General features: G+C 43.1%; 1 protein-coding gene across 1 annotated transcript; it reads left to right on the top strand.

Moving 5' to 3' along the window:
- Nucleotides 1-2,531: 2,531 nt before the first annotated feature.
- LOC126260370 (ctenidin-3-like) lies at nucleotides 2,532-12,638 on the top strand. The gene is made up of 2 exons (XM_049957699.1): nucleotides 2,532-2,591; nucleotides 12,234-12,638. The coding sequence occupies exons 1-2, from the start codon at nucleotides 2,532-2,534 to the stop codon at nucleotides 12,636-12,638; spliced, it is 465 nt and encodes a 154-aa protein (XP_049813656.1).
- The last annotated feature ends 9,597 nt before the right edge of the window (nucleotides 12,639-22,235 follow it).

The following is a 22,235-nucleotide window of genomic DNA, read 5'->3' as shown; positions in this document are numbered from 1 at the left end:
AGTACTTACAGGAACAAATGTGTAAATCAAAAGGTAACACGAACGCTTCAGTGACTGACAGTTAATGTATTTGCAGTCAGTTAATGTGTTTGTTAATAACGGTAATAACTAACAAGTGAAAATGCGAGTTCATGTAAATCATATGTCTCCTTACATACTATACTAATAACATCTTAGTTTCAAACATACAGTTGTTTTCACACACTTAAGACTAAGAAAGACATTGTAACCAACAAACATACGAGCTCAGGTACAAGAAATTCCTTTGCAAAATCAATTGTGTGGAGTACACTGCTCCATGGACGTGAATGTCGGAAATTGGAAATGACCTGAAACTGCTGAAATATAGACATCACGGAAAATGAGTAAAACAAGCTGGACAGAAAGAAAAGCCGACCTGAAAGTCTTAAGGGAAATAAAGAAGAGAGAAAATTGTGAAAGAAAATGGAAAAAATTAAAAGAAAAGAAAAGTTTGTGGGGCATGTCATTATACACAACACTTAAATATTCTTGAAGGGAAAGTGCCGCGGAAGAAAGAGAGAGGATGGTCTAGAAAGATGTATTTGGAAGACATTGAGAAAAGGAGTGGGTATGACAATTACACGAGAAATGAAACGAACAGTCATTGACAGAAGAGTGTGGTTGCACCGACAAGATATTAGCCTTTATGACAAGTGTGTGGATGGAAAAATATTACCTACATTATTGATGGAACGATTGTCTGTGAACGATTGTTAACTGAACTTATTAGTGAAGGCAGACATGACGTGGGCAACGTCTTAAAATCAAATAGGAAGCATCTCTTAAATACAAGACAGGTTTTGTCTTGCACTTAAGTGATGCTTCCTATTGGAATTTAACAAATTTTGTCTCGTACATAAAACGTTTAGTGAATACTATCTAACAACTGTTTTTTAAGCAATAAGTGCGCCTGACTGTTTAAAAAGTTACAGATTATATTTTCCTCACACTAATACACTCTAAGTAATAACAAAAGGAAGGTACACCACGAAAGCATTGATCCACCTCTGGCCATTATATAAGCTGTTATTCGGCTTGACATTGATTGAAACAGTTGTTGGATGTCCTCCTGAGAGTTATGCCCAACTAGCGTGTCGGAAAGTAAAATCTCGGGACGGTTGGAGGCATCTGTCCATAATGGTCCAAGCTTCCGCAGTTAGGGAGAGATACGACAACCTAGCTGCCCACGATAGGGTTTGTCAAACACGACGACAAGCAGTAGAAACTTTCGCGTGTGCAGGGGGACATTATCTTGTTGAAATGTAACCCCAGGATGGCTTGTGGTGAAGGGCAGAAAGACGGGGCATAGAATATCTTCGGTGGAACAGCAACCGTACTGTCACGCGCCATACGACCCGACAAACAGCAGTGATGGTCTGGAGAGTGACTGCTCTTCATAACAGGACCCCTTTTGTAGTCAACTCAGCACCCTTACAGCACAGCGATACGTCGACGATATTCTACGCCCCGTTTTGTGCCATTCATGACATGCCATCCTGGGGTTAGATTTCAGCAAGATAACGCCCACCCGAACAGTGTTAGACTTTCTACTGCAAGTCTTTGTACTTGCCAAACACTATCTTGGCCAACAAACCCCATTTGAGGTTTGGTGCATAAGGGCTCATCAACCACCTGGGAATTTTGACGACCCAACGAGCCAATTGGACATCGGACAACTCTGCCAGTAAACGCCAAGCCGAATAACGGCTTACGTAAAGTGCAGAGGTGGACCAACGCGTTACTGACTTGCCCCACATTTGAAGTTTCTTCTCTTGAATAAATCATCCAATTTTTCTGAAATTGTAGTGTTTATTTTTCTGTACGTGTACATCACATCTACACGGTAGAGGTATCCTTTTTCTTAGAGTGAATATTATTACTCTGTACCGTTATTTCTTATGTAGTGGGCAACTATTACTTCGATGCCATTTGCCTTTGGCTCACGAGCAAAGCAATATGCTACAGACGGGTACGCCGAAACCTTTACTTTCTGCATTTGCGCCGACATTGATGCTCAGTCACCATTGACAGTATATCTGTCAATGGAATATTCTAATCCAACATGAAAGAGGACCACATCCTACACGTTCAGCATGGTACTGACTTCGTTCATTTGTGTCCTTTATTCTAGAGCGTAGTTGCTAAAAGTTTCTACCTGTACGGAATTTTGTGATAATCAGTGACTTTGATTGTGAAAGACAGCAGCTTAAGCTACATCCCCACTGAAATTTTCTGGGATTGACAATTTTGCAAAAGCTATTCGCGCATTTAGCAGTGATGTATGTCTTAGTCTTACATTCGTTGAAGAGAATCTATCTGGAAGTGAGCATGTTGTAAAAAAATACGTAATTGCGGATGTTGTGAATGATTTCAGGCATTTTCAAATCATCCACATCGAAACTTGTTCGTCACACATGTTTGTGCTGGAGCAGATCAATGAGTACACATTTAGCGCAGGTAACAGCTGCTAAACGCTGACAAGGACGAGGACGTCGTATATAAAGCGAGCAATGTCATTCGACGTCGATCCTGCTTATAACGCCTACAAGATCGTCATGGTCAGATACCTGGTGAGCGCAACTGATCAATATTGTACAGAATCAGCCGTCACTTTTGACACTCATATAACTGCCAAGAGAGTAGCAGCATTAAGGAACAATTAATATCGTTTTATCTCAGTTTTTAGGATTAAGTGTGAAATTCCCTCCTTTCTATTAACCAGCAAGATCTCGCTCTATTCTTCCAAATGTTTTTAAACTGTAAGAAATTTCTGAAATATTTTTTCCGCATACATGCTGTAGCTAGAAACCATTGTCATTCTGTTATTATTTCAGTATAAAACTATCACTGACACCAAATATTAGAAACTGTACGACGTTATCCAATAATGAAAACTCTCCTGAGCTGAAAGTAAAACTGTAACAAACCTGATTCCGTGCCTGCTTTCTAATCTTATGTAGATTTATAGCATTACGTAAACTGAGCGTCAGTCTGTGGTGAACCAGATTTTTTGCCTGTTTTGTAATATTAACTAGATTTACAGTATCGTGAGCTACCTATTACCAATCACGGGCGCAAAAATGGATTAAGTTTGCGTGTAACTGTTTCAATACAGTGAAGTGGCAAAATCCATGGGATAGCGATATGAACGTATTCAGATGGCGGTACAATCATACACACAAAGTATAAAAGAGTATTGCATTTGCGGAGCTGTCATTTGAACTTAGGTAATTCATGTGAAAAGGTTTCCGACGTGTTTAATGCCGCACGACGGCAATTAACAGACTTTGAACGTGGAAAGGTAGTTGGAGCTAGACGCATGGTACGTTCCGTTTATGAAATCGTTAGAGAATTCACTATCCCGAGACCCACAGTGTCAAGAGCGTCGAGAACACAAAATTGCAGGCATCACCTCTCACCAAGGCCAACGCAGTGGCAGACGGCAAGCACTTAACGACCGAGATCGGCGGCGTTTGAGTAGAGTTATCAGTGCTAACAAACAAGCAACACTGCGTGAAATAACAGCAGAAATCCATGTGGGACGTTCGATGAACGTAGGACAGTGCAGCGAAATTTGGCGTTAATGGCCTACGTCAGTATGCGACTGACGCAAGTGACATTGCTAACAGCGTGACACAGCCTGCAGCGCCTCTCCTGGGCTCGTGGCCATGTTAGTCGGACGCTAGTCTACCGGAAAGCCGTTTCTTGGTCAGATGGGGAACGATTTCAGTTGATAAGAATTGATGATAGTGTTCGAGCGTGGTGAAGATCCCACGAAGCCATGGACCCAAGTTGTCAATAAGGCACTGTGCAAACTGGTAGTGGCTCTATAATGGTGTGATCTGTTTACATGAAATTGTCTGACAAGGGGAGGGTGCCAATTGTGAAATTCAGATTCGATTTATACTGCGCATAATAAAAGCTCATGGCCAGAGGTGTAATGTGGCAAAGCACCAAGATGCACTTCTCAGCCGTTGTCGAGAAAATCGAGAGTTAAAAGAAACCATTGCAGTGAAATACTCTCTACGATGAATAGTTTTCCACAGCGTCTTTCACAAGGGTAAGCGCTCGGGTTTGTAATCCGAAGGTCACCGGATCGAATCTCGCGCCATGCAACTTTTTTTTTAGTATTTGTTTTTAGTAATTCATATATATATATATATATATATATATATATATATATATATATATATATATATATATCGGGTCTCTATTCTAATTCGAACGTTTGACTTACACTATACGTATTCGTTTCGGAATATCGTTTCTACGTCTTCCGTTAACTATACGTGGTAAACATTATGAAGACAATTAATAACATTTGTGAAATACAACTTTGTTTGCGGAAAGCATAATCATGTTCGAAGTCGCCACTTTTTCCACGACAAACGACTTTCAACAACTTATTAAATGCATAATTGTTGCAACTGATTGCCGGGAATTTTTTTTATATATATATATATATATATATATATATATATATATATATATAATTTGAATTACAAAAAACAAATACTAATTAAAAAAATTGCATGGCCCGAGAATCAATCCGGCGACCTTCGGATTACGAACCCGAGAGTATTTCACCGCAACAGTTTCTTTTAACTGTCGATTTTCTCGACAACGGCTGAGAGGTACATCTTGGTGCTTTACAACATTACACCTCTGGCCATGAGCTTTTATTATGCGCAGTATGAATGGATCTGAATTTCACAATTGGCGGCCTCTACTTGTGAGTCCTCTGCTCTAATTAAATCGATCATCGATTGGAAATGTTTATGTTTGGCCATTCATGGACTTCGCGTACCGAAACAACATGGAATTTTAAAGATCACAAACCGCCATTTCAACGGGCCATAGTTGTTCTCGAATGGTTTGAACAACATTCTGGACAATTCAACCGAATGATATTGTCGACCAGATCGCCTGACGTCAATCTGAACGAACTTATGTGGGATATAATTGAGATGTCAGTTCGTGCAAGAAATCCTACACTGGTAACTCTTTCGCAATTACGCACAGCTGTGGAGGCAGCATGACTCAGTATTTCTGCAGGGGATTTACAACGACGTGCTGAGTAGATCGCACGTCGAATTGTTGCTGTAGGCCGGTCAAAAGGAGATCCGACACCGACACGACATTAGGAGGTATCGCATGACTTTTCTCACCTCACTGTATATTGTAGCCGTTAACAGATTAATCAGCAGTATTGTACGCTTTTTTTCATGAGATGCAGGCGAGGACGTTTTCAGAATTATACATGGAAGAGAGTGTTATTGTGATTCCAGAGTAAGTGATTAGCCTCATGACTGATACGTAATGAGTTGTTTCATTTCGTTGTGTCTGTTCTTTGCCAGCATGAATCGAGCAAGTATCGACACGATTTATATGTGTCCCTGTCGATTGGAGCATGTTAGCTCTAATACACAGTTTCCGTGTTCTGCTTATACGCTTCCGTAGTTAAGAGCTGGGTTGGAACCCTGCCCTCTCTACCCTCAGATCACCCATCAGCCACTCGCTTACTATATAAATAAATAAAATGGTCATCATGACAGAATGCCATGCGAAGAGCCTGAGTTCGATTGCCGGCCGCGTCGGAGATTTTTCTCCGCTTGGGAACTGGGTGTTGTGTTGTCTCCTTTATGGTGTCACCTTCATTCACAAGCAACTCGCCGAAGTGGCGTCAACTAATAAGACCTGCATAGGGCCACACGCACTACCATTACTTGTTCTCCCTCAGCAAATTTAGGAACATTCGTATCCAGTTACGTTAGAAACATCGCTTTACAGATATTGTGCTCTGCGTTTTGTTGAACGTATCTCAGCTGACCATATACACACTGAAATAGGACGGATGAGTACCCTATAGCCACTAAATGACTTTTAGTGATTATTGTGAAACGGTAAACCGCTTCTAAGTGCACGTGAGCAAAATGTGTGTCCTGCACACACTCAGCTTCGTATCGCCGGAATTAAATGAACTTAAATTTATATGTTTTTACTGACTGCTTCTGTACCTATCAGGGTCCCGATTCTATTCCCGGTACTGCCTGGTATTTTTTCCTTGGTGGGAGGATTGAGGTGCCAAATGGGGAGACACTTGAAGGAGATATTTCGGCTCCAGATTCTGGGAGGTGCCAACTGCCGGGAGAACGATGTGCCTACTACATGTCCCACATCCTAATAACGCCAATAGTAGACGATGACACGGCGGCTTTTGGCACGCATGATCCGTTAGAGCATGTTTGTAGCAGCAACAGAACTGCTGCCTGAGTGACGCTGTTAATGAAATAATTTGGACCATACTGTCAAGTCGCAAATGTGATAGCAGAATAGTGAGGGGTGTTAATTGCAATTCGTCTCTGTATTACATTTTTTTATTTTATTTTTTTTTTTTTTTGCTTTTAGTATGGCCTTCGGACTTAACCCACACAGCCAATATTAATTCTGAGAAAGACAACCTGCCAAGTGGTTTTTCCTTATCCACTTTCGATGATAACGTAAAACCCAGCAACTTGTGGTGGAGGACCCTGTCTTTATTGGCTACTTGTCTGACATATTACTGACACGAACATCCCAGACCCTAATGCCATTAAGGAGGAAAACTTGCACCAAATAATGCCAATGCACAGAATGTCCGCGAGCATCGGTCTTCATACGTAAGGCGTACACAGTATTTAGTGTGCTATATACCAGGTGATCAAAAAGTCTGTATACATTTGAAAACTTAATAAACCACGGAATAATGTAGATAGAGAGGTAGAAATTGACACGCATGCTTCGAATGACATGAGGCTTTATTAGAACCAACCATATTGCTAGACGAGTGAAAGATCTCTTGCGCGCGTCGTTTGGTGATGATCGTGTGCTCAGCCACCACTTTCGTCATGCTTGGCCTCCCAGGTCCCCAGAACTCAGTCCGTGCGATTATTGGCTTTGGGGTTACTTGAAGTCGCAAGTGTATCGTGATCGACCGAGATCTCTAGGGATGCTGAAAGACAAAATCCGACGCCAATGCCTCACCATAACTCAGGACATGCTTTACAGTGTTGTTCACAACATTATTGCTCGACTACAGCTATTGTTGAGGAATGATGGTGGACATATTGAGCATCTTTGCTTTGTCTTAGTTTGTTATGCTAATTATGGCTATTCTGATCAGATGAAGCGCCATCTGTCGGACATTTTTTGAACTTTTGTATTTTTTTGGTTCTAATAAAACCCCATGTCATTCCAAACGTGTGTCAATTTTATCTCTCTATCTACATGTTCCGTGATTTATTCAGTTTTCAAATTTATACTGACTTTTTGATCACCCGGTATTTAAATTCCATCGCCAAGACACTGTGCCAAAACCTCCATCCAAAGCAAATAAAGAGGGTTTGCTGCAGTAATATAATATAAGATAGATGAGACTCGGATATGGTATTTCAGTTTCACATTTGCGTTGGTTTTGTATTGCAAATCAAAATATGTATCCCAGTTCTTTGAATATAAGTCGATGCACTTACCGAGTTACCGGCTGGAAGACTAAAATTACTAGCTATATACGAAAAAGTGAGTGACTGTTTCTAATCAAACTTATCCAACCAATACACCCTCTCGCTGTTGTAACCATATAGGGAAATATTACGCCAATTGCTACAATGTGAACTACTCTTGGATAACGGCTTTACAGTTCACCTACTCGGTGAACAGATGTCGTGCTGACCTTCTTTCTGAAAATTAGCGTGTAATCGACCCCTCAGGAGTGCAAAGCCAACGGCCGTGCTGCAGTGGTAACACCGGTTCCTGTCCGATCACCAAAGTTAAGCGTTGCCGGGCTCGACTAGAACTAGGATGAGTGCACGTCCGCTCTGCCGAGCGCTATAGGCACGAGGGATGGATGCACCTCTTACGCGGCGAACTGAGGAGCTACTGTGCTGAGGACAGACAACAGCTATGGGTGCGGTGTGCTGACCTCATACCCCTTCATATGCGTATCCAGTGATGCCTGTGGGTTGAGGATGGCACGGCGGCCGGTCGCTTGTTTGGGCGGAGTTTAGGCAGAGTTTTGTGAGTGCAATGGGATCCGGTTCACAACAGCTTACGTATGTCACCAGCATAACACTCCTGCACTGATTTTTATTATTTAAGCTAAGAGACTGTAAGTCAGTTTTTACAAGAAAAGAAACCGCCTGCAATCTGATTAATGAAAGGAAAGCAATACGTACTTACACTGTATTTTAACATCCGATTGGTTAGCATAGAATCGTTATTCACATTCTCTCTTCAATGCTTAATGCTCCTTCTTTCTTATATTTTTACAACAAAACTTTTTCCGTTTCCATAATCACACAGGATACACCAAAATTTCGTTTCGGCATCCAAGAAAACGACAACATGCTTAAGAATAAGAATTTAAAACATCCCCACATCAAAAAAATAACCACTGTTTTTTTTCTTTTTTTTACAGTTCCATCTTTATGGCTCATTTTAAAAAAACTCGCTGCCGCTGTTTAGTTTTTCATTCTAGCACAGACATGACTGTAGTCGACATTTCCTGCCCTCTTTACACTGCCAACACATGGCTATACTATCGCCTGTCTCAGATTGTCTCTCTTGCTATCTCCATCGTTTGCAGCATGAAAACTGAAATAAAATCCGTTTTAACTACTACTTTCTCTTTAGCTGTCTAGTTTAAAACATTTTACTTAAATTACATTCCGTTTTTGTGCTGCGATAAATTATTTAAGAGCTGTAAAAATACACTGCTTGTGAATGAAACTCGCGTGAAAGTACACTGAAGAGCCAACTGGTACACCTGCCTCATATCGTATAGGGCCCCCGCGAGCACCCAGAAGTCCCGCAACACGTCGTGGCACCGACTCGACTAATATCTGAAGCAGTTGACACCAGGAATTCTGCAAGGCTATCCATAAATCCATAAGGGTACAGCACGTTGCAAGGCATCCCAGATATGCTCAATGATGTTGATGTCGGGAGAGTTTGGTGGCCAGCGGAAGTGTTTAAACTCAGAAGAGTGTTCCTGGAGACACTCTATAGCAATTCTGGGCGTGTGGGGTGTCGCATTGTCCTGCTGCAATTGCCCAGGTCCGTCGGAATACACAACGGACATAAATGGATGCACGCGATTAGACAGTACGCCTACGTACGTGTCACCTGCCAGAATCGTATCTAGACGTATCAGGGTCCCATGTCACTCCAACTGCACACGCATCACACCATTACAAAGCCTCTACCAACTTGAACAGTCCTCCGTTGACATGCAGGGTCCATGGATTCACGAAGTTGTCTCCATAGCCGTACACGTCCATCCGCTCGACACAATTTGAAACGAGACTCGTCCGACCAGGCAACATGTTTCCAGTCATCAACAGTCCAATGCCGATGTTGACGGGCCAAGGTGAGGCGTAAAGCTTTGTGTCTTGCACTGATCAAGGATACAAAAGGGAAAGCCAATATCGATGATGTTTCGTTGAATGGTTCGCAGTGTGACAATTGTTGATGGCCCATTATTGAAATCTGCTGCAATGGGCGAAAGGGTTCCACTTCCGTCACGTTGAACGATTCTCTTCTGTCATCGTTGGTCCCGTTCTTGCAGAACCATTTTCCGGCCGCTGCGATGTCTGAGATTTGATGTTTCACAGGATTCCTGCCAATTCAGGGTACGCACGTGAAATGGTCGCACAGGAAAATCACCACTTCATCGCTATCTCGGAGATGCTGTGTCCCATCGCTCGCACACCGACTGTAGCACCATGTTGTAACTCACTTAAATCTTGGTCATCTGCCATGGAAGAAGCAGTAACTGATATAACAAACGCGCCAGACACTGGTCTCATGTAGGCGTTGCCCACCGCAGCACCGTTCTCTGCCTGTTTACGTATCTTTGTATTCGAATTCGCATGCCTGTACCTGTTTCTTTGACGCTTCAGTGTATGTACGCGAAAAAGTGTCACACTATAATAATGAGTGCTTTACCACCAATACCGCTTTATAGTAGGGAAAACGAAGTGAGCTAGTTTCATATTTCTTCCAGACACAATCATAGAACACATATTTGTCGTTACTGGTATCAGCATTGTAGTGCTCGTATTTAGAGAACGTTAAGTATTTGTACGATACTGCAGTGCCTGTGTTATTTTGAATTTAGATGCAAACTTCCTTTGGATCGTAATTCAGAATAACGCAGGCACTGCAGTATCGTATTTATCCGCCGACACCGGGCAAACGACTTTAAAGTAAAATGTCTCACCTGTACAGAAATATACATAATGGATGTACGAGTACAGGTTGTGGTTTCATGGTTGACAATATATGGAACTTTGCGGGTAACTGTGAATCGTGCGCGGATAGCCAAATGATAACTCCTCCAATCGCGATAAGCGGGAAATCAAGGTTAGAGCCCCAGACCGGAAGAAATTTTCAATGTCGTCTTTCCATTCTACAGCTAATTGTTGTCGATATTCCCAACTGCGAATACATTAAATGTAAGGATTTGCTGTGATATGGATTCTGGAGAGTGTTAATACACTACTGGCCATTAAAATTGCTACAACAAGAAGAAATGCAGATGATAAACGGGTATTCATTGGACAAATATATTATACTAGAACTGACATGTGATTACATTTTCACACAATTTGGGTGCATAGATCCTGAGAAATCAGTACCCAGAACAACCACCTCTGGCCGTAATAGCGGCCTTGATACGCCTGGACATTAAGTCAAACAGAGCTTGGGTGGCGTGTACAGGTACAGCTGCCCATGCAGCTGAAACACGATACCAAAGTTCATCAAGAGTAGTGACTGACGTATTGTGACGAGCCAGTTGCTCGGTCACCATTGACCAGACGTTTTCAGTTGGTGAGAGATCTGGAGAATGTGCTGGCCAGAGCAGCAGTCGAACATTTTCTGTATCCAGAAAGGCCCGTACATACCTGCAACATGCGGTCGTGCATTATCCTGCTGAAATGTAGGATTTCGCAGGGATCGAATGAAGGGTAGAGACACGGGTCGTAACACATCTGAAATGTAACGTCCACTGTTCAAAGTGCCGTCAATGCGAACAAGGGGTGACGGAGACGTGTAACCAATGGCACCGCATACCATCACGCCGGGTGATACGCCAGTATGGCGATGACGAATACACGCTTCCAATGTGCGTTCACCGCGATGTCGCCAAACACGGATGCGACCATCATGATGCTGTAAACAGAACTTGGATTCATCCGAAAAAATGACGTTTTGCCATTCGTGCACTCAGGTTCGTCGTTGATACACCATCGCAGGCGCTCCTGTCTGTGATGCAGCGTCAAGGGTAACCGCAGCCATGGTCTCTGAGCTAATAGTCCATGCATGCTGCTGCAAACGTCGTCGAACTGTTCGTGCAGATGGTAGTTGTCTTGCAAACGTCCCCATCTGTTGACTCAGGGATCGAGACGTGGCTGCACGATCCGTTACAGCCATGCGGATAAGTTGCCTATCATATCGACTGCTAGTGATACGAGGCCGTTGGGATCCAGCACTGCGTTCCGTATTACCCTCCTGAACCCACCGATTCCATATTCTGCTAACAGTCATTGGATCTCGACCAACGCGAGCAGCAATGTCGCGATACGATAAACGGCAATCGCGATATGCTACAATCCGACCTTTATCAAAGTCGGAAACGTCATGGTACGCATTTCTCCTTCTTACTCGAGGCATCACAACAATGTTTCACCAGGCAACGCCGGTGAACTGCTGTGTGTGTATGAGAAATCGGTTGAAAACTTTCCTCATGTTAGCACGTTGTAGGTGTCGCCACCAGCGCCAACCTTGTGTGAATGCTCTGAAAGGCTAATCAGTTGCATATCACAGCATCTTCTTCCTGATGGTTAAATTTCGCGTCTGTAGCGCGTCATCTTCTTGGTGCAGCAATTTTAATGGCCAGTAGTGTATATGCACAAACCGCGACACGCATAAGTGTATATCCTGTGGTTGTGTCTACAGGAGACGTAGGAAGTGAGTCATACTTCCCATCCGGTTTTCTCCATAGATGAAATATCGTTTTACCAAAGAAAGAAAGCTTTTAGATGTCTTGATGCCGTTAGTAATGACTTGTACGCTACATCGATCCTTCTGCAGTTCATAAATCATGCACGGCAAGCACACCATAGAGAAATAAACCGTCTTATGGTAACTGTATGTTAAACTGTATGTTCCAGGTGGCGTTCGTGTTGCTGGTTTCCGTCGCCGCAGTCGTCGATGCACAGTGGTGGGACTGCCGCTTCTCGCCGCGAGGCTGCTTCCGTCCTGTGCCAGTCTTTGGTGGCGGTGGTGGATTTTGGGGTGGCTTAGGTTTGGGTAGGGGCAGGGGTGGATTTGGTAGGGGATTTGGTCGTGGGAGAGGTGGTTTTGGTGGTGGCAGAGGAGGCTTTGGTGGTGGGAGGGGCGGCTTTGGCGGTGGAAGAGGTGGTTTTGGTGGTGGGAGGGGTGGGTTCGGTGGTGGAAGAGGAGGCTTTGGGGGCGGCAGAGGCGGAGGAATTGGAGGTTTCGGTGGAGGAAGAGGTGGAGGGTTTGGAGGTGGATTTGCTGGAGGACGTGGCGGTGGTGGCGGCGGTAGGGGATAAAAAGAAAGGCTTCTCAGAGAGTTTCTAAAAATTTCTCTGCTCCCATTTCGATAAATTAATTGGATATTTCTAAGTGAAAGTTTCATCTGTTCCTTAAAACAAAAGAATCTCTTAAATAAACGTTGCATCTTATTAACAGACTTTATGATATGTACTCAATAGCTTAAAACATTTATAAATTTGTTTCATTGCATGTGAGTGACCTTTTCAGGCAAAACAGTGGATTCAGTATTTTTCTTTAGTATATAATTTCTTTAATATCCATATTTGATAATGATTTTAACATGTATGATGGATATCATACGTATAGGCTGCAATAATGATATGTAATATGTAAGCAGTAAGACGGGAGTGAAGTCTTTGACCTTCTACTTTTTGTTTTCGTTAGTAGGTGGAGCATAGTTATTTTACATACTAGGCTATTTACATTGTTCCAAAAGTTTGTAAATTTCAACATGTCTAGGAAGAGAGACACTACCTATTGCAGAATTCGACATCTTTCTGAACCTAGTTAAGCATGGAAATTCTGAAAACACTTTTGCAGTCGAAAATGTCGCTTCAAATTTGTTCTGCATGGAGGCGTATAACAAAATATTCCATGTATTGTAAGAACTATAAATGTCTTGTATTAGAATTCTGAATACAGATAATCTTTTTTAAAATCTGTAATTATTCCTTGTAACCATATAAGTAATGACACTCGTCAAAACGTCGTGATATTTCGTCACTGCTTCCGGCGGGAAAATCAGAATACGTTGATTAGCGGTATGTGCTGGGAAAGTTAACATTCACAATTTAGACATCCTTCTTCATTGTAGCACAAGATTTCTGTGGCAGCTCCGGTATGGATTCGTGGAGAGCTCATAAGACTCGATTTATGGTAATGCTGCTGCCCAAAAACCATGCTCACAACGACGGATCTGCCGGTACAACATCTCTTAATTTCAAATAACACCATCGTGGATATATATGTGGTATGATGTGTTACGGCATGCAATGGAGTATTTAAAGGCATGAGTGAGAGTGAGAGTGTGTGTGTGCGTGTGTGTGTGTGCGTGTGCTTGTGTGTGTGTTTGTCTGCATCTGGATGTTACCTAGCAAATCTGTGTGGCTACACAGTAGTTATTTGGACAGTCAGGCAGCCTCGGATGATTGTCCTTTTGTTTTGGACTTGAGCAAACAGTTTAACTCGATTACGAAACGAGCGTAGCGATTTACAAAAACATTTGTTACAGTATCATCCTTCGGAGAGTGCAGCCTTCTCTCGATTATGACAATACAGCTCCTGTCTAAAATGTATTTACGATTGTACCCAGAGTAAAACGTAATGAACAGAATCGCTTGACTGTTATATTATAAGCCCCGTAACTCAGACTCCAACTATAATCTTGGGATGAGGTACGTCGGCTGTAGTGTGCTGGATCTTTCATCCACAGACCTGAAAACAACAGTTCACCTTCATATATGCAAAATGAAATATAATTTTATTTTAGTATCACAAAAATTAATAGAAAAGCAGTCTCGAAAATGGTAGAGGAGATACAACTCCTTTTAATTATATGGTTGACATCGTTTGGAATGCAGCAATAACATTCGATACCTAAGCAGTTAAACTGCTGATTTACAACGAGAAATCATAACTTTTTTATACAAACTACGTACATAATTTCCCATTTTCATCAGTTTGTAGGAATAAATTTGACAATTATTTACTTGTACTAAGAAAACTGGAGCCATAAAGTTCTCTCTTACACTAATCAGATACTATTCACTTTTCATCATTAAATTCATTGTGACAGATGTGTTGCAGTTACGGAATTTAATACCGATGTAGATACGACAAATATAGGATCAACACTAATACGTACCTTTTGTGAAGACTAGAAGAACAGCGATAATGTGTATACAGATAGTTCTAGTAGGCCATGATAGCAAAGGAAGTGAGAGAGAAAGAAAGCGAAAGAGGGACGTACGTAGGTGGTAGAACCCAAATAAAGAAGCGTGGAGCAAAAAATTATGGTGCGACTCGAGTAACTGAAAACCAAGAGAGAAATAAACCTGCGTGGAAGGAGAAACGTGCATTTGCTCCACTGTTTTGTGAAGTGAAGTGGCCATACACATTAATTTAGTACGGGAAAATGATGAAGATTATAAAAGAATAAAAGAAGGTGCTTCAGCCCTGTCTTACATGCGGGGGGGGGGGGGTTACTGTATGTAGATTAAAGGGTAGCATGTTCCAGTGACGGGAAGGAGCATCAGAGGAGGAATTTTAAGTAGTTTATAATGGTGATCGGTACCGCTATGATACTGGATACGTGAGGCCTTGTGTGGCGTTTATGACGAAATGACAGGTATCAGATCTATGATGCAATGTACTGTGGGCCAAGCACGCTGAGAAGCTTATGAAATAGACTCAGCGTGTAGTAGTTACGTAACTTGTTTGGGTTGGGCCATCCTAAGTGGGTGTATTAAGCACTGAGATGGTCAAAGAGATTGATGTTGCAGACGTAACACACAAAACGGTTCATAGTAATGTCTAACCTTCATAAATTTTCACTGTTGAAGGCATCTTGGATTACAATGCAATAGTGGAAGTTCGTCAGTAGCAGTGACTACACAATCTTCCATTATTAAGAACAGAGACAACCAAGAAGAGAAGTAAGTAAAGAAACGAAAATAGTAATAATCACAATATTACTATTAGAAAACGTCAGAAAATAGTTACAGAGGGGAAATTGGTAACAGAAATGAGGTAATTAGCGTAGTTAATACCAATGCAACAAAGAAAACAACAACGAGAACAAGAATAAAACAATTACCTATTTATTATTAAAACTGATAATTTTTCAGAGCACAAACGATATACACCACTCCAGTAGCTAAATAAAGCAAGCAATGTTAATTTTACTTTTTGGTTCGCACAGGTTTTCTTTTATGATATTCAGTTACATCATATTTTGAACCGTGTTCTTGACAGCTACAGTCATGATATTTCCTCTGGCGTCCCTGAGCCCACACATTCTGAACGCCGCTTTGGGGTTAGCGCTGTTCAGAATTTTTAGCAGTTCGCCTATCAGATCGTATCTTATTTTCGTAGGTATGTTCTCTGTTCTTTTCTACCAGTAAATAAAACTGGCCATTACCTATAAGAGACTGATTTCCTAGTTATCATTTACACGCATAAGTTTTTACGCACAATACGTATTGCACACCATCTGTGTCTGCTATGTCATTTTCTACGAACCCCAACTTCAAAGGCTACTTCTTCTTCGATATTTCTTTTGCTTCTTTAGTGTTGACTAATTGTGTTTCTTCCAAGTCAATATCAGCCACAACATCACTATCTTCAGGGGGTTTATTGAGGTTTGCGATCTTTTGCTTAAGCCCGCATGGTAAAATCTAAAGTAGGCGATGAAAGTTGTTACTCTCACGCAGCCCAGCTTTCCATTAGGGTAAATTTGTGCCTCCTCTAGGTTTGGTAAATATGTTCTTACGTAATACAGTAATACAGTAGCTTGAGGTAACACCGTTTGAAATCCAAAGTTATTTTCTTATGCTACCCCGTTCATATGATGAGCTTAATCTCGTGAGACGTCAGAGTGTCTCATCTTCCTAGTTTAAATAAGTAATACTTTTGCTATTATCTGTAACCTTTCCAAGTAACACGAACCACTAGCGATGACCTTCTGTTAAATGTGTATATATTCCGCTTCATTATTTAACTGTTGTTAACTCCCCTCCTATACCATGCTGACAATTCTTTGACGTTTGAGAAAGCATCCTGTCAACCGATCCCTGTCAAGTTGTGCCTTAAATTTCTTTCGCTATTTTTTTAACGTTCTATACATTATTGCCCTCTTGCATTACTGATTTTACTCTCGGAGGTTAAATAATGACACCTACCGAAATCTAGTGATTCTATGATACAAAGTTGCCAAAGAAATAGTAACACTTTTGCCTTGAGCACAGTTTTTATTGACTTTGTTACATCTTACGCATTCCGATGTTACACCATTTTCAAAGGATCCGTTACGCACAGTCTTCATCATTGTTGCAGTACAGTGTCAACACAAGCCAGCCGGAAGGCGAAAACATTCTGACACAGTTAGTCCTTCACCAATCGTGCGACATCGACACTTCGAACGTGAGTCCGAGGGAGGTCAGCGAAAAGTGCAAGACAAACGAACACTGAACCGCCTTCGTTGCCCTTGTAACATTAATCAAGAGTAAGAGATTGGACGCAACAATGCCTACCGTAACCACTCGTAATGAACTGGACAGATTCGGTCACAGTAAAGCCTCTCTTCAGTTCAATATAAATACCCTGACCAGCTAGCTTAAACGCAGTCGTAGGATCGATGACGCCACAGTTATTCACACTCAGTTGTCTGATTCTTGTATTGGAACACACTGTGTTGCTCATATTGTCGCTGCATAACTACGGATAACCGACGCCAGTGTCCAGGACTACAGCTGACATTGACAGGTCGCCAATGGGTCCACTACCACCGTTCCATTCCAGGGCACCAGCTGCTCCGGCACTTCAGCTTTCTAAAGATCAGATGGCGTGCTGCACTGGCAGGTCTGGATCAGCATACGTCGCAACATCAGACTTCATGGCATCTCACACTGTGGTCCATCTCATAGGACAAACGTGGGCAGTGGCCAGAGGGGAACTGAGCACCTTCACGGTGGCAAGCGAATCAGTGACACATGCACCACGAGCATGTCTTCATCACAGCGATGTGCCACATGGGAAGAGCTTATGGATTAGTGTGTGGGAAACCCGTCAGCCCACGGCTCGCCAGCTGATGCTTCAGCTGACGCAGCAACCTCCGGCAGCCTGAGTCTGCCACTGATGACAGCAGAATCCACTATGACCTACATAGCAACTGGCCATCACTGAGGTCACAGATATGAGTTGTATATTGAGAAATAAACAGATCAGATGTATGAAACGTGTTGTCTTTTTTGTCATTTTTTTGGGTCATCAATCATCTGACCGGTTTGATGCGCTCCGCCACGAATTTCTCTCCTGTGCTAACCTCTTCATCTCAGAGTACCACAATCTGCGCCCTCAATTATTTGCTGGATGTGTTCCAATCTCTGTCTTCCTCTACAGTTTTTACCCTCTACTGCTCCCTCTAGTACTATGGAAGTCATTCCCTGATGTCTTAACAGATGTCTTATTATCGTGTCCCTTTTCCTTATCAGTGTTTCCACATATTCCTTCCTTCTCCGATTCTGCTCAGAACGTCCTCATTCCTTACCTTATCGCCGGCCGTTGTGGCCGAGCGGTTCTAGGCGCTTCAGTCCGGAACCGCGCTGCTGCTACGATCGCAGGTTCGAATCCTGCCTCGGGCATGGATCTGTGTGCTGTCCTTAGGTTAGTTAGGTTTAAGTAGTTCTAAGTCTAAGGGACTGATGACCTCAGATGTTAAGTCCCATAGTGCTCAGAGCCATTTGAACTATTTGAACCATACCTTATTAGTCCATCTTATTTTCTACATTCGTCTGTAGCACCACATCTCAAACGATTCGATTCTCTTCTGTTTCGGTTTTCCCGTGTTACTCCAGACGTAGGTTCTCAGAATTTTCTTCGTCTTGCTAGTCTGCTTTTGATGTCCTCCTTGCTCCGTCTACCACTTGTTATTTCGTTGCCTAGGTAGCAGAATTCCTTAACTTCAACTACTTCGTGACTGTCGATCCTGATGTTAAGTTTCTCACTGTTCTCATTTTTGCTAGTTCTCACTTGTTTCGTCTTTCTTCGATTTACTCTCAGTGCATATTCTGTACTCATTAGATTGTTCGTTCCATTTAGCAGTTCATCTAATTCTTCTTACCTTTCACTCAGGATAGCAATGTCATCAGCGAATCTTATGATTGATATCCTTTCACCTTGAATTTTAATTCCACTCCTAAACCTTTCTTTTATTTCCATCATTGCTTCTTAGATGTACTGTTTGAACAGTAAAGCCGAAAGACTAAACCCCTGTCAGAGCATTTCGTTCTTGGTCGTCCACTCTTATCATTCCTTCTTGGCTCTTGTACATATTGTATATTACCCGTCTCTCCCTATAGCTTGACCCAATTTTTTTCAGAATTTCGAAAATCTTGCATCATTTTACAATGTCGAACGCTTTTTCCAGCTCGACAAATCCTATTAATGTATCTTGATTTTTCTTTAGTATTGCTTCCATTACCAACCGCAACGTCAGAATTGCCTCTCTCGTGCCTTTACCTTTTCTAAAGCCAAACTCATTGTCGTCTACCACATCCTCAACTTTCTTTTCTATTCTTTTGTATATTATTCCTGTCAACAACTTGGATGCATGAGCTGTTAAGCTGATATTACGATAATGCTCCCACTTGTCAGCTCTTGCAGTATTCGGAATTTTTTGGATGATATTTTTCCGAAAGTCAGATGGTATGTGACCAGACTCATACGTTCTACACACCAAGGTGAATAGTCGTGTTTTTGACACTTGCCTCAATGATTTTAGAATTTCTGATGGAATGCTATCTATCCTTCCTGCCTTATTTGATCTTAACTCCTCCAAAGCTCTTTTAAATTCTGATTCTAATGGATCCCCTGTCTCTTCTAAATCGACCCCTGTTTCGTCTTTTATCACATCAGACAAATCTTCTCCCTCATAGAGGGTTTCAATTTATTCTTTTTACCTATTCGCTCTCTCCTCTGTATTTAACAGTGGAATTCTTGTTGCACTCTTAATATTACCACCCTTGCTTTTAATGTCACGGAAGGTTGTTTTGACTTTCCTGTATACTGAGTCTGTCCTTCTGATTCCTTTTTCGATTTCTTCATATTTTTCATGCAGCCATTTCGTCTTAGCTTCCCTGCACTTACTATTTATTTCTTATAGAATAGGAATAAGGAATCTGTCCAAATATATATATACATTGTATCTTGTTGGTCGTAGAGCAGACTTCAAAATATCTACCTATTTGAGCTTCGGCCGTGCGGTTAAAGGCGCTTCAGTCTGGAACCGCGTGACCGCTCCGGTCGCAGGTTCGAATCCTGCCTCGGGCATGGATGTGTGTGATGTCCTTAGGTTAGTTAGGTTTAAGTAGTTCTGAGTTCTAGGGGACTGATGACCACAGATGTTAAGTCCCATAGTGCTCAGAGCCATTTGAACCATTTTGAGCTTCCACATATCCTCCAACAAGTTATCCTACTCATCTGTTGCGTGATCCATTTGAAAGCAACTGACACATATCTCCAAAAGTGCTCTCACTTCCTCGCCTAACACTTCCTGTTCAGCCTTATGCAGTACGTCCAATCCCCCAAATCCACACGCCAAAGTACAGTAATATAGAAGGCCTTTGCCAGTTCTTGGAAACGCTCTTTCAGGAAGGCGATTTCAACTGCGGCGTGCAGATCGTCAGTGAAGAATCCCAGAGGTAGGTGCAGTTCCCTCCTGAGGGCGTGGTTCTGCAGTCTCTGGAGTTTGTCCACACGCTGCTTCGCCACATATCCCCAGACAGGACATGCATATTCCATTACTGGCCGTATAAGTGTCTGATACACATTCACTCCTACAGAGCAGGGAAGAGAGCTGGTTGTGTTGAGCATTGGGTACAGGATGGACATTCTGGCACAGCCCTTCCCATAGACCTCGTCTATATGGGGTTTCCACGTAACACGAGAGTCCAAGGTTACGCCAAGGTACTTCGTGGTTCTCCGCCAAGGGATTGGGTTCCGTTTAGGTGAAGATGGAGGGGGGGTGGGGGGAGTTTTGAGGAGGTCCGCGCTCTCAGAGCCTTCGGGTGATCAGCATGGCCTGCGTCTTCTCATAATTGATAGTGATGCGTCAGCGATGGGTCCAAGTTTCTGTGTCATCTAAACCCTTTGTAGCCTACAGAAGACCAGGTCCTTGTTCGTATTACGTGTGTAGAAGGCTGTGTCGGAGGCATATTGTGCTGTGTGCACCAGGAGGCCGTTGGTGTGTCCACTGTGTACGAACGGTACAATACGGGTCCTAAAACCGATCCTTGCGGCGCCGCAGCACGGCTACGCCTTTCGGTGGAGGTGGCTGTTTGACTTTAACAGAGAAAGTTCTATCTTTGAAATAGCTTTTAATTTTCTTAACTATGCTCCTGTGGAGCCCTTGTGCGTATAACTTGTAGAGTAACCCTCTATGCCATACAGAGTCGAAGGCTTTTTCTACATCTAGTAGCACTATCCCGCCGTAGCCTCTGTGAGCGAAGCCCTCTGTGGCTGCTTCAACCTCTCTCATGATCCATTGTGAGCAGAGTGGTTCTGCCGGAATCCGAATTGGAAATCCGGCAGAAGTTGCTCTCTGGTAATACTCGTACGTTTCTGTATGGGTATTAGCAGGATGCGTTCACAGATCTTGCTGAGAGTTGGCCCGTAATGCTGCGGGAATAGAGGGTCTTTCCCTGGTTTGTGTTTCGCGACCTCTCCCGCGTGTTTCATGGGAAAGAGTAATCTCGTTGAAGGCGTTCGCAAGCTGAGTGATCGCCGAGGGCGTTATGTTTTTAACCAACTAACTGGTGACACTGTCGTGTCCTGGCGCCTCTTTTGTTGAAAGGGATCCAATTACTTTTGCTGCGTCTTTGGGGGCGAAAAGTGGGAGATTGTCTTCTGAGCCTTCCTTAGCGTTGCGTAAGACAGTCAGTTGACGGTGAACTATTTCTTCTTCATGCTCACCTTGGGGCTATGCCGCCTGGAATTGCTTCTCGAAAGCATCGGCGAGGGCGTTGGCCTTATCAACATGGCTGTAGACAATCTCCCGCTCGCCGTGGAGGGGTGACATCCTAGCGCCTCTTTTGGTGAAATGTCTGGTAGCTTGCCAGAGCATGTGGTGGTCTATTTGGATGGCTGTGATGCGGTTTGGCCATTATTACTATCCGTGCTCAATGAGAGCTGCCTTCAGCTATCTCTGTAGACGACTGGGCGGCCTCCTGAAGGCCTGATCATTTGTGACCTTCCACTGCTGTGCTACTCTAGTTTTGTTTCGAGTCTGAGCTAGCAAATGCTCCGGGAGTTGTATTTGCGGGACCAGCCCATCCCTTTGTGGGGGGGGGGGGGGGGGAGGGGGAGGGGGAAGGAAGGCGTGGCCTTTTCCGCTGCCTGCAAGATGGTGCTTGTTAAGTCTTGTAGCGTTTGCTTTACTGCTTCGGCAGTACGTGGCGGAGAGCGAGCGATACCCGAGGTGACAGTTTCTCGGTATCGCTCCAAGTCTGTGCTTTTGTAGGACATTTGTAGGACGACTGGTACCACCAGAGTGTTACCCATTCCCCTACATCGACCTCGAAGATGACGGGACTGTGATCGGAGGACATTCTGTTGACTGTCCACGAGATCCTCCTATTGAGAGCTATGTTTAATACGTCGGGACTACTTCCATTTTTAGGAAAATGAGTGGGCTCGACCGGACCCCATGTTTGAAAGTGGTGGTCGCAGGCTAGTTGTTGCAGTTTGGCGCCTGCTCTGGAGGTTATTCTAGAGTTCCAGTCTGGGTGCTTCGCACTAGATCGCCTCCGGTTAGGGATTTGCCTTCAATTTGCCCCAGAGCTGCTATATCTCCCTCATATATCTCATCGTTTAGGGGT

This window comes from Schistocerca nitens, chromosome 5, assembly GCF_023898315.1.
Source record: "Schistocerca nitens isolate TAMUIC-IGC-003100 chromosome 5, iqSchNite1.1, whole genome shotgun sequence".
Taxonomy (NCBI): Eukaryota; Metazoa; Arthropoda; class Insecta; order Orthoptera; family Acrididae; genus Schistocerca; species Schistocerca nitens.
Note: the sequence above shows the minus strand (reverse complement) of the source record. Positions and strands in the feature narration are given on the sequence as shown.

Bases quoted from the DNA above. Each gene is read 5' to 3' on its own strand.
- LOC126260370 (XM_049957699.1), top strand. From the start codon at position 2,532: ATGTCATTCGACGTCGATCCTGCTTATAACGCCTACAAGATCGTCATG. The intron at 2,592-12,233 runs GTGAGCGCAACT...TGTATGTTCCAG, and splicing joins TCGTCATGGTCAGATACCTG to GTGGCGTTCGTGTTGCTGGT.